The sequence below is a fragment of the Mytilus galloprovincialis genome, chromosome 6, assembly GCF_965363235.1.
Source record: "Mytilus galloprovincialis chromosome 6, xbMytGall1.hap1.1, whole genome shotgun sequence".
Taxonomy (NCBI): Eukaryota; Metazoa; Mollusca; class Bivalvia; order Mytilida; family Mytilidae; genus Mytilus; species Mytilus galloprovincialis.
The window spans coordinates 14,067,295-14,081,309 of NC_134843.1; the positions used below are offsets into that span (position 1 = coordinate 14,067,295).

A 14,015-nucleotide genomic window follows, 5' to 3' on the forward strand; every position below is an offset into this window, starting at 1 on the left:
GTGCAAAGTTTCCGCGATTAATGTTTTAAAACGTTTCAATCGTGTTTTTTTTTTTAAAGAAGGTATAGTAATTTCTTTTAAATAACTATTTCAGATCTTATAACAAACAGAAATGATAAATAATTAATTTTTGATCGGTACTGATTATCATATATATGTTGTTTTTAGTTATAAGAAAATAATTATGTACATTTATATCTTGTAAAAATAAAATTTAGAATGGAAATGGGGAATGTGTCAAAGAGACAACAACCCGGCCATAGAACAGACAATTTATATTTAGAAGTAAACAAAAAGTATAGGCATGAAATAAAACAGTCTTTTCCCTTGGCTTAGGGAGATATGATAATTTGTTCACCCTCGCATATTCATATTTCCCATGGGCGATACTCTCGTGAAATATGATTTTTTTTGGGTGAACAAATCTTCATATCTCCCTATAATATTCAATACAAGAATATACAATTTTCAAGACGATAACATACCATATTCAAGGTGATAACATACCACATTCAAGGCGATATCATACCATATTCAAGACGATGACATAACACAATCAAGACGATAACATAAGACAATCAAAGCAATTACATACCTTATTCAAGAAAATAACATATGTTAAATACAAAAATATACATATTCAAGACGATAACATACCATAGTCATGACGATAACCTATCCTATTCAAGACGATAACCTATCATATTCAAGGCGATAAGCTATCCTATTCAAGGCGATAACCTATCCTATTCAAGGCGATAACCTAACCTTTTCAAGGCGATAACCTATCCTATTCAAAGCAATAACCTATCCTATTCAAAACGATAACATAACACAATCAAGGCGATAACATACCATAGTGTAGAAAAAAGTAAAATCACAAAAATACTGAACTCAGAGGAAAATCAATTCGGAAAGTCCATAATCACATGGCAAAATCAAATAACAAAACGCATCAAAAATGAATGCGATAACATACCACATATAAGACAAAAATATAACAAATCAAGGTAATAACTTCTATATTCAAGACGATAACATACCACAATCAAGGCAATAATAAACCATATTCAAGACGATCACATACCACAATCAAGGCAATAGTTATCAAAGGTACAAGGATTTTAATTCAATACGCCAATACGTCTACATAAGACTCATCAGTGATGCTCGGATGAAAATAGTTGTAAAGCCAAACAAGTGCAAAATTGAAGACCCGAAATTCCAAAAAGTTGTGCCAAATACGGCTAAAGTTATCTATTCCTGGGATATGAAAATCCTTAGTTTTGAAACAGGAAATTTATAAAAATGACCACATAATTGATATTCTTGTCAACACCGAAAAGCTGACTACGGGGCGGGTGATACCTTCGGGGACAAAACGTCCACCAGCAGTGGCATCGTGGTGTAAATAGTTATCAAAGGTACCAGGATTCAATTTAATACGTCAATAACAAATCATATTCAAGACGAGATCGTAATAAGATTAAACTAGACAATAATCGTAGCCAAGACGAGAACATACCATATTCAAGACAACAAAACACAATGAAGACAAAATCTGAATGTGATGAGAACTTCACATTGTTATCTTCTACCTCGGGTCTTTTAAAGATTGACCATACACGGTTACAGTTGTAAAAGACGTTAAACATCTCGTTTCTCTGCACTCGAGCAAAACAGTCGAAATGTTTGATATTGAAAACTTTAGAAATGAGAATTGAGGAATATTAATTTTAACTCTGCTGGATCAAACTAAGAATCAATAAACGTTTTTCTTGAGTCTAGACGAATACAAAGCGTCTTACGGGGAATTTAGTATTTGATTTATGAATAGAAAATGTAGTTTAATTGGTACGTGTTTTGATAAAATTATCTACTGAAGCAATGAAACCTTGAACTGAAAAAAAAAATCACCGGAAACGAAATCAACAAAACTAACTAATGAAAATGAATAAAACATCACGCATGAGTACCTTTCTCCCAATCATATACTTAATAAATCAGATGATTATCGATTAATGATTTTCTGTTGCCGATAATGACATGAAAAATAATTCAAATTCTTTTACAGACATTTGGAAGCAACAACAAGAATAATATTGGTCTCATTCTACAACGAGGCAAGTTTACCATGATTTAGAGAGAGAAATATTTTAAATGTGAGGCCTCGGTGGCCGAGTGTCTAAGTAGTTATACTTTTGTAATCACAAGTCAGTCAACACTGAGGTTGTGAGTTCGAACCCTTTATGTGCGGATGCACTTGACTAGGATGGTCAATTTTCCGGTTGAAGGTCAGTGGTTTTCTCCGGGCATTCCGGCTTCCCCAACCAATTAAAACTGACCGCTACGAAATAGACAAAATGTGGTGCATAAGAGTGGCGTTCAAACACCAACAAACAGTCAATATGTGTTCTTGAATTTAGTTTTCTTGGGCACGGTATTTAGACAAGCGCAAACTTTTTTAATTTGCGTATATCTTTCTCTAAATGTAAATTGACGAAATTAATGAACTCCCAAGAAAATTCAAAGCGGAAAATCCTTCATAAAGTGAAAAAAAAATCAAAAGATCAAACACATCGCACGAATGGAAAACAACAGTCATTAATCCTGTCTTGGTACAGCGCGTCCTTATGTAGAAAATGATGGATTAAACTGCGTTCTTAGCTAGCTGAACTTCTCGCTTATTCCATTTTATTTTCAACAATGTGGTAAAAAAAAAACGCGGACACAATAGATTAATATGTTACAAATTGGGATACAACAGACAAAGTTGTGTTGTAATCTTAATAAGTATAACACCAAACAAATATTCCAATAACAATGGCTTAAAAAGAGTTAACATTTGCTCAATTCCTATGGGTCCTTAGTAATACATCAATACAGTTTCTATATTTCAAAAGCACAGTTAAATATAAAATTTATAATGATGAATAGTTTTGTTATCTAGGGACTGTCAAGCTCAAACAATTTACGCAATTCATTTCTAGCATGATGTTATATTTTTCAAAACACGTATGGTATAAACGAGGTTTCTTATAAAAGCTTATCATAGATTGACATTGTGTTCACCATACGCGCGTTTCATCTACAAAAAGACTCCTTTCTGACGCTCAAATCACAGAAAACACGAAGTTGAACAACATTTAGAACCCAAAATTCCTAAACATCTTGCCTAAAACAGCTAAGGTATTATGTTCCTGTGGTAGAACCTCCTAAGTATTTCGAAAAATACAAAGTAAATTTATAAGTACATGTATGACCATATCAATAGTGATTCATGTTAACAGTTATAAAAGGTAATCGGCTAATATTTTGATACGTGTTTCGTCTACATATGACTCATCAGTGACGTTCATATCAAAATAGTTAGAAAACCAAACGAGTATAACGTTGAAGGGCATTAAGCATGTCAGCACATATATGCCGAATATTGGGCTTGTAATACCCTAGGGCAGAACAATTCCACCAACAGTGTCATCGACCCAGTGATTTTTAACTAACTCATCATAGCTACCAAGATTGAAAATTTCTCAATAGATGAGCTTTGTCGTCTACAAAAAGACCTTAATGCAGAATCAAACTTAATTTGGAACTACTATATTTGCAGGTATTCTTATCATGCTATTGGCCTGCATACCAATATTTGCAGTCTTTGTTAATACAGAATATTTATTGATCCTGGTAGGCCAAAATAGTGAAGTAGCGAGGTATGTATGGGTATTATAAATTCATTGATCGTTGCCAATGTACATAAAAAGAGGTGTGACGACGTTAATTTTTAAAATACTTCAGATATAAAACATTATCATTTTTTTGTAAGTACTTATTGTGATATACAGCGGATTCATTTTTATTCGTTGGATACCAACTTTCATTGATTTTGTTTGTACAGGTGAACCACGAATTTAATATGTAACGAATGACAAAATTTCTATAGTCTTGTATGCAAACTAAGGCAAAACCATGAAATTAAATACCCACAACAATGTTAGTTTTCATAATACACGAAAATTGGTACCCACGAAAATAACGGAAACAACAAAAGTATGTCCTGAAATGCATGGAAGATGAAGATATATGTTAAATAAAGGCAACAGTAGTATACCGCTGTTCAAAACTCATAAATCTATGGACAAAAAACAAAATCGGGGTAACAAACTAAAACCGAGGGAAACGCATTAAATATAAGAGGAGAACATTTTTTACATCCATATAACGCTAAAAACTAAGGTAAACAAACTGAGGAAATTGAATGAACTCACGAAGAAGCGACACTGGATGCGTTAACATGATAAACGTCCGGTAGTATTTCGTGCTGCTCGAGCATTCAACATTAATACTCCGTCAAAAATTGTCACAATCGTATATAAGACACAGTTGGTTAAAAAAAAGATCCGATGTATTCAAAATATTAAAGATCGCGAAAAATATTTGAAAGTGAGTGGAAAGTCTTACACACAACCCTGTTAATGAGGTTTTTATAGTGTGATTATGAACGAGAGGCGCGTATCATTTGATAAATGTAAATGCAAAACGATCATCCGAAACACATTTACATGTCGCCAGTATTGCAAAGGTAATTATTAAAAACAAAAAAGGTGACAGATTCCATACTTTATTTTTTTTCAGACTCAGTGGTCAGTACGTAATAATAGTAATTGCCGGATTTCCAGTAAGTAAAAACATTAATAGAAAAGTATATTTTACTTTAAGTAGATTTCTTATTTCACTGTTATTACCAATTCAACAAGGAAACTCTGTATATGTATATGGGTGCTGATTTGTTTTTTCTTCAATATTCGCTAGTGACTAAACCTGATCATTATTCCAGTATTATGATACTACCCGGATATTCGAATATTAACATAGAGATGAGTTGCTACAAAAGAAGTTAGTAAGGAAAAAAACCTGAAACAGACAATCTTTTAAGCAAATACCTTCGAGCCTAACCATACAAGTGAAAGTTTAATTAGATTAGTTTAGTAGTAATGTTCAATTAGAGATGAACATATACTAAGCAAATGATATTGCACAATTATGTTTCAACTATGTTTTACTACTTTTGGTTCAGAATTTGTTGAATTTGGTGAAAATATTTTTCATTTTGCTGATGTTTATACCTCTAGAGGTTGCATTTCTGTAAATATAGACAAGGCGATTTCCCATAGAAACTCCCTTTGCGTCTAAAACTGTAACACTTTTACTATGAAGTTTCGTGAAAAATTGTATCCTAGAATAGAAAGATTATATGCTCTACTTTTTTATTCAAAGGTAAAAAAATAGGGCTGTGCGGCATATATTCAACATTTATATGCCCCGAACTTGTTAGAATTTAAACTTATTCTAAAATTTTGCACTACCCCAACCTTTACTTTTTGACTCCTTCATTTTGTACAGCAATAATATGTTTTTATATTGGTAGCAGTCACGAAAAAGGGACGAAAGATACCAGAGGGACAGCCAAACTCATAAATTGAAAATTAACTGACAACGCCATGGCTAAAAATGAAAAAAAGACAAACAGACAAACAATAGTACAAATGACACAACATAGAAAACTAAAGAATAAGCAACACGAACCACATCAAAAACTAGGGGTGATCTCAGGTGCTCCGGAATGGTAAGCAGATTCTGCTCCACATGTGGCACCCGTCTTTTGGCTTATGTGATAAAAAATTGGGTAAAAAGTCTAATTCGGTTGGTCACATTCATGAAAGGGAAGTTATGTCTCTATGATAAAACAGAGAGATCAGCATGTCATCAAATCAAATTATCCATGAATATTATATATCTTTGTTTGAGAAACAGCTGTATTCCAAGTGCAACCTGTTTATCTTCCATCAAGGAAAAAAACGCATTCACTATACTATGGTATAAAAAAAATAATGAGCCAAATTAAGTCGTCCAACTTTCACGGTTTTCATCTAGTTTTGTATCCCGGATGATATATGAACGATACTCTTTGTAGGGGAACGAATACTTAAATAAAAAAAAGAGACAATATAGTTTATATTAGTGAAATTTCATTCAAATGCAATGTCAATAAATTTAGAAAGCAATTCCTGACTTACTTTTGCCTCCAAAGAGTTTGATTAGACTGCATTCCCGTCACGTCAGTTCGGAAAATGAATAATACTTAATTCAGCAATTTCTACTACTTGTGTATAGATCTTCAAATATTTCAATTGCAGTGCAACTAACAAATCGAAGTTAAATTAATTGTTTTTTTAGGGATGTGTAATAACATTTGTTCTCATGAGATATTTACAGTGCCAGGTGAGTGTTGGAACCTATTCAAATGTTTAATGTTGCTTTAATCATCACAAATTAGACGGGTGCCACAGGTGTTGCAGGATCTGCTTACCTTTCCGGAGCACCTGAAATCACTCCAAGTTTTTGATGGGGTTCGTATGGCTTTGTCCTTAGTTTTCTATGTTGTGTCTTCTATACTATTATTTGTCTGTTGGTCTTTTTATTTTTAGCCACGGCGTTGTCAGTCTATTTTCAATTTATCAGTTTGACTCTGCCTCTGGTATCTTTCGTCCCTCTTTTAGAATGTAGTCCCACGTTATTTTGTACACCAATTTTAATATTTCGATGCTCAATAATTAATGCTTTATTTAGTTTTCTTGTTCGTCTGTCTCAAGAAATGATCCAACTAGATGTACAATAGTGATTTTTACTATCTTTTGTTCTGATGTATAACAATTTCCAAACTAATTCGAAGGTATACAGCTATATATGAAAGTTTTTTCTTCATTATATGTGTTTTAGTTTTTCAGCCATTTAATACGAGAGTTTCCATTTTGAATGGTCCTAATTGTGCGGTATTTTTGCTACTTTACTTTTGACTGTTTACTGTTTGTAGGAAAAAAAAACCCACATTATTGCCATGCCAGTTATCTGTATAAAAGATACACTGGTAGTATTGTGTCCGATTTCTATTTGTAATTGTTGCATTTCATATTGCTGTTGCATTACAATGTAGTCTTTTATTGAGTACAACAGATTTTGTCTGTGTTTTATATTGAATCGTCTGTACCGATAGCCAGTATTAGAATGTTGGATAGTAATTTAGAAAGACCTTCCAACAAGGTTTTTGGAAATCCCTCAACAGAGTACTATTTTTTGAAAAAGTATGACAAGCAAAAAATAGCAAAAACTAACCACCTAATTAAAGAAAAGACAATATCAATGATGAAATAATGATGTAATGATATCCTTTTTCTCATAATTCCAACGGCTATTCATGATGTTCAAAAGACTTAATTTTATATTTTTATCCCTAGAAACATAAGTGTAAGCATATCGTATGCTTACACTAGTGTTTCTAGGAATGAAGGAGAATAACATGAATTGCTTCTGTAAGAATTAACAAATATTTTCTTATTTTGCAGAGTATTGTTATCCCTGGAGTTATTTTACAGTTAATTGCAAATGTTTTTAATATAGTATATCATTTAATTTTGGTAACTGGATTAGACCTAGGGTTGAGGTAAGCATCTGCAATATCTCAATGTTTTATCCCTTTAATTTCATTTAAAAGATTTTGCCCTGGAAAAAGGGAAATATATTTTTCAATTACAGAAAAGATAGCATGTAAACTTTTGCTATGGCCTACGATGTAGCAGTTTTTAGAGTCGTTGTAAATTTAATATAAAACGTTAATTAGTAAGCTGCAAATGATTTATCAAGCATACATGCGAAAAAATAGAAATGCTGTTTTTTTAATCAAGTAGCATATCAAACTTTAAAAAGATACCAAATGGACATTCAAACTCAGAAAAAGGACAAAAAAAAAAAAAAATAAAAAAAAAAAAAAAAAAAAAAATAAAAATACAATATAAAAATAAAAAGACTGAGTAATTCAATCTCCACAACTACTTGGTGTTGATATTGTTCCGTGAGTAAGCAGATCTTGTTCTACTCTACATATAATGAACCTATTTTATTTATTTAAATTACAATAGTGTGCAAAATATTTGATTTTAATTGAAGTATTCTTGGGATTTGTCCGTACGGTTGTCACATAACTTCTTAATTGGTAAAATCAATTAAGGAAATTTAACACACTAGAGACATGCCTATTTGGAAGAATCTGTAATATGTAAATAACGTTTTTTTTCTCCCATGTCTCGACACGTTATAGTGGGCGTGGCTATGCTAACGCATAAGTGGCGATGCACTCATATCAGCTTGGATTATGATTCTCATGACAAAAAGGTATAGCCAAAGCCGGACAAGGAATCATATCTTTGAATAAAAAGAAAGGTTCAAGAGGTACACAGACACCCATGTCGAACCAAGCGAAAATTATCAAATAATAGTTTATTCAATATGCAAAAATCCATGGATAAAAACATATGAATTTTTAATTTTAATAAAAAAAAATCATTACAATAGAAATCCAGTCTTTTTGACATGGGCGAATTGTCTAGTTGTGATGCGTATTTTTGAAAGTCTCATAACTCACACATTATATATCTTCATTGTAATTTAATCTTTGACAGAGGTGCAGCAGTCGCTGTTGTATGCACATACTGGACGGAAGTTCTTTTATACCTAATGTTCATAAGATTCAGTAAAATTTATGAGAACTCATGGACAGGTATGTAATAATTACGGAACAATTCTATCAAACAACGTTACAAATCATGCAACACTGAAACACTGATCACTGAGCAGTTTATTTCACCGTAGTTGTAATTATCACATATCTTGATGATAACTTTTCTTTGAAGTAAGAATGAAACATTCAAACTAATAATCCATTTTGCCCATTTCCGGTGCTTATTGTTTTGAATTAATATGGCATATGTTTTGATATACACACAATGAGACAAATCTTAGAAAGGAGATAATATATTTCAAAATACATTATGACCACCAACAATGAGCAAAGCCAATATTGCATAGTCACCTACAAAAGACCCCGAAATGACAAATGTAAAATAATGCAAACGAGAAAGCTAATTGCCTAATTCATGAACAAAGAATGAACGAAAACAAATATGTAACAAATCAACAAACACAACCAATGAATAATAGGCTCCTGACTTGGGACAGGGACACACATACAGAATGTGGGGGAATTTAACATGTTAGTTGAATCCTAACACTTGAGACAATTGTGTAAAAGTACAACATTAGAACGAACTATAAAAATTAAGTATATTATTTGTATTTTCTTGTCACTAAATCTATGTTATCTAAACTATTCTTAATAATGTCACTTTTACTAAGTCACAAAAACACATGGCTTCAAAATATTGGGTTTGTGAGTTTTTCCGCACTTGTAACAATCGACTTTACCCTTTGTTGACTAGGATTAACAGTTTTCCTGTCAAGGGTTGATTGGCATCTTTGGGCATTCCAGCTTTCGTCATAAAAGAATGGATAATTAAATTTGCTAATAAGTTACCTGTTCTTTACAGGGTTTAGTAAAGAAGCTTTTCTAGATTGGAACACATTTCTAAAACTTGCGATCCCTGGAATATTTATGATATCAGTAGATTGGTGGAGTTTTGAAATATCAACTTTAGTTGTTGGTTTGTACCAAAAATAATTTCTCTTTCAAATCAAATATAGAAATGTTAAGTAATTCACCGTGAAGCCATATATTAAAAGAAATGAAGATAGTGATGAGAAGTTGTCACTAGAGGTCTATGCAATGTATTTTCAAATAGATGCATCTGACGCATTGCTCATCTTAAGCACAGAAAACACACAAGCTAAACCAATTGAAAGTAAATAAATAAATAATGCTATTTGAAAACTGAACATGCTTTGCACGTAAGTTCATTTCAAAATGACCAAAATAAAAGAAAATTTATAGATACCAGCATTCAATAATAAATAACAAGTTGAAACAAATAATCAGGTACAGCAATACATGCAATAGTCAATAGAAAATCCGGGAACAGAAAATAATAAAAGTACACAATACACATAACATCAAATTAAAGAACCATGTATCTGACTTAAACAATCATAACCTACCTTTTACTAATGAGAATCCGTAGTGGTCTTCATTGAATATGAACATTTCGTGAACAATTGCATCACGGGATATCCCAATTGTTTAAAATATATAGATAGGGCTAAACTATGGCTACTAGTGGAACATATCCGTGAAAAGATGTTATGATGCTAATATGTTCATATAGAAATATTCAAAACTCATGTTTACTGAAAGCGCTACAACGAAAGATCATGAAGAGAAAAAAATTGAGAAGCTATATAAAATTGAACTAGACGAATCCCGTCAAAAACCGCGCTTGATTAGAAAAGTATGCATATATGTTTCACAACTAGTGGTGTCACGTATAAACATAACAGTTGTATTCATATAATTTTATGCTTTATATGGCACTGGAGATAACCAACTAGCTTGCGATTGTTGGGAGGAACAAATATATCTTCTTTTGCACCCTTTTCGATACCGATGTTACGTACGGAGTTTCATTCGGAGATGCCATTATTCAGGAAAGTATGACGAAAAGGAATAACGACAGTCGAAACATATCTGTGATAATTTGTGAAAACAGATCATCTATAAACCAATTTATGATGATGTCCGTAACAAGAGTTTAGTCAGTTTTGAAACACATCCCCTCCGAATGGATGTTCGAGCGTATGATTTTGAAACCCTGGGTTGAAGTTGAATAGAAGCTTCCACATATATTTATATAGCATACTGTGGCCTCAGGCATGACGTAAGACTAAGCAATACATACATTCGACTTACTAAAACAATAAGATAGGTATCCCAACTGTTTATGACTTCCTTCCATTCACAATAGCATGAATAAGTGAAGTGAATGCATAATATTTTTTGATTTTTAGGCATCCTCGGAAATGTTCAACTTGCAGCTCACAGCATTGTATTCCAGATCAATGGTTTAATATTCATGGTAAGCATTATAATTTTTTTAAATTTCAATAACAATAACAAATGACTTTAACATTAACAGCCTTGCAATGTTTTCCTTATTGTCCAACTTTAAAATAAAAATGCTAAGAAATAACACGTGACTGATATAACAAAAGAATAGATTGACCAAAATCGCAAAAAAAAAAAAAAAACAGTGATGTAGTGGATAATAAATTTGTCATTTGTAGTTTGTAATATATAGAACACACCTTCTCGGTGAAGTATTTTTAATAATATAGTACGAGGGTAAATAAACAGGAAACACTATGAAAAACCGTATGGAGTCTGAATCGCTCTTTAGGATTTACCTGATTTCAAGATTAAGCTTAATATGTGTTTTTGTTTATCACACTTTTTGGGATTCGAGTGTCACTGATGAGTCTTTTGTAGACGAAACGCGCGTCTGGCGTATATATATAAAATTTAGTCCTGGTATCTATGATGAGTTTATTAACAACGTTTTATTTCAAATGATATGATTTTAGATTCCATTAGGATTATCATCAGCTGTTTGTATTAAAATTGGACAAAATGTTGGTGCCGGGGATCCAATCAAAGCTCAAACAACATCAAGAGTTGGAATCTTGGTTGGATGTAGGTTATTTTATGTTTCGTGTTGTTTAGTATTTAGCTTTTTATAATGTTTACTGCATATGGAGTATACATCTACCAATTTATACGATATTCCTGTTTTGTTTTTTATTTGACCTATTATGATTTCTTTGATAGAGGGTTGCTGTGCACAAAGAAGCTATTAAACCTAGAGTTCCAAATGGTGAAGTTGAACTCATCCCTTCATAAATTTTACGGACGCCATTACGAGTTGGTTGACCGTTATGGAATAATCGTTTCACAAATGATATCGGATATGTTCCTTACGTCGTTACTACAATCCCCTTTCCTTTCATGAATGTGGCCTACCGAATTAGACTATTTGCCGAATTTGTTATAACATAACAACACGACGGATGCCACATGTGGATCAGGATCTGCCTACCTTTCCAGAGCACCTATGATCACCCCAAGTTTTGGTGGAGTTCGTCTAGCTAAGTTGTTAGTTTTCAATATTGTGTCTCGTGTACTATTATTTGTCTGTTTGTCTTTTTCGTTTTTGGCCATAAAGTTGTCAGTTTATGTTCGATCCATGAGTTTGAATGTCCGTCTGTTATCTGTTGCCCCTCTTTTTTCTCATAAACTCGTATCTTTGAAGAGATAAAAATTGAAAATTGGATGTTGAATAGACAAAGACAATAATTTCTACTACTTATCAAAAGAGTTGACTATGTTTAGTGTCGTGTCAAATATTTACAGCAGGTATGTTTTACTTTTATAATTTGTTACTTGGATGGATAGTTGTCTCATTGGCACTCATACCACATCTTACTATAGCTATGTAGAGAAAACATTCGGAAACTGACTGCTCAAATGTTTGAGTCTAAAATGTTTTCAATTGATTATAAAGTGTGTTATTTTTAGGGATAGCTGCGTTGTTTACCAGCACATTTTACATTTCAATGAAAGATATTGTTCCAAAAGCATACACGAGCAACAGGTAAGTTAAGAAACAATAAAAATACAGTAAATAACATTGAGAATGGAAATTTGGAATATGTCAAAGAGACAAAACCCCGACCAAAGAGCAAACAACAGCCGAAGGCCACTAATGGATTTTCAACTCAGCGAGAAAATCCCGCACCTGGAGGTGATCCTCTTCTGGCCCCAAAACAAAATTGTTTTCAGTGAAAAAGGACGTGGCACTTATCTCCAAAACATAAAAATGATCTAATATAAAAAAAAACGTACAAGGCTAACAAAGGCCAGAGGCTCCGGACTTCGGAGAGGCACAAAACTGCGGCGGGATTAAACATGTTTTGTGAGATCTCACCCCTTCCAGACACCCCTAGCCAATATAAAATGGAGAATCACATAGCAATACGCACAGTTAAACTCACTTAAAAGTGAAGTCCGAGTCCGATGTCAGAATAGGTAACAGAAGAAACTAAGAATAATGACGTCAATACATAATTGACTACCAGCAGTAACTAACATGCCAGCTCTAGACCGCAATTAAACTGATTGAAAGATTATGTCTTCATCATATAAAAACCAAGCATAATCCCTGCCGTTTGACAAGTCTATTTGAATATAAAGTAGAGCTATATATCTTTAAACAACGGATCTTTTGTTTGTTATGGCACAAGCTACTGTTAATTCAACATTTTTATTGAACAAATAAATCATCGCGATTGATATATATATTGTATATAGATAGTGCGATCGAAACTTAAAATGCAACAGTCATAATTTTATAAAGATAAGATTTGCACTGGTGCAATTATTAGATCATTAATTCGAATCTATATAACGTATAGATGGCAAAGCTACTGTGATTAAACAGTTTATGAAATAGCGCCTATCTATATTGTTTGTATTGAATGCGGAATAACATTTTGTCAGGTATGATATTCTAAAGCGCTTATTGCAGAAACTATTCATTGTAGAGAAATCTTACAGTTGACTTCAAAAGTGATGCCACAGATAGCTACATACAATTTTATCAATATAACAATGGTAAGTATTGAATTATGGATGTGCCCAATTATATTATTTACTTAAAAATAACTTAATCTAATGTCAAATCCAATTAACTTCATTCTAGAAAAAAGTAAACTAATAAGAATACCTAACTCCACGAAAATTCTAAAGGGAAAGTCCATCATCAAATGCAAACATCAAATGCTCAAACACATCAAACGAGTAGAATACAACTGAAATGTAATGTGTTCAGTTGTATACGCATTTTACATTTATACAACATGGTAATGCGATGGCTCATTTCTAGTTGCACCGGGTTTTCCGTACTGAGAATATTATTTGTGGTCTGAACACAATCATAAATGCCAAAAGGTAAGGTGATGTCGCATCATAGACGAGATTGTAAAATATCTTTATCGGTGACACAGATATTTCATAACGGTCAACAAACTCGAAAAGGCGTTGGAAAAGCTAGGTCTGACTAACAACGTGAAAACTTTAAGGGCTAAATTTTAAAAAGATACATTTATAGAATAAACAAAAT

At 32.6% G+C, this 14,015-nt stretch overlaps 1 protein-coding gene across 2 annotated transcripts in view; it reads left to right on the top strand.

Annotated features, from left to right (window-relative positions):
• LOC143079001 (multidrug and toxin extrusion protein 1-like) overlaps positions 1 to 14,015 on the top strand; it is a 33,213-nt gene that overhangs the window by 12,195 nt on the left and 7,003 nt on the right. For both annotated transcript variants that reach the window (XM_076254099.1, XM_076254098.1), the window contains exons 5-15: positions 2,075 to 2,123; positions 3,611 to 3,710; positions 4,633 to 4,675; positions 6,235 to 6,279; positions 7,401 to 7,498; positions 8,514 to 8,611; positions 9,438 to 9,551; positions 10,849 to 10,916; positions 11,422 to 11,530; positions 12,413 to 12,488; positions 13,438 to 13,507. In XM_076254099.1, coding sequence (XP_076110214.1) covers positions 2,075 to 2,123; positions 3,611 to 3,710; positions 4,633 to 4,675; positions 6,235 to 6,279; positions 7,401 to 7,498; positions 8,514 to 8,611; positions 9,438 to 9,551; positions 10,849 to 10,916; positions 11,422 to 11,530; positions 12,413 to 12,488; positions 13,438 to 13,507 — 870 coding nt within the window. The remainder of the gene's footprint in view (positions 1 to 2,074; positions 2,124 to 3,610; positions 3,711 to 4,632; positions 4,676 to 6,234; positions 6,280 to 7,400; positions 7,499 to 8,513; positions 8,612 to 9,437; positions 9,552 to 10,848; positions 10,917 to 11,421; positions 11,531 to 12,412; positions 12,489 to 13,437; positions 13,508 to 14,015) is intronic.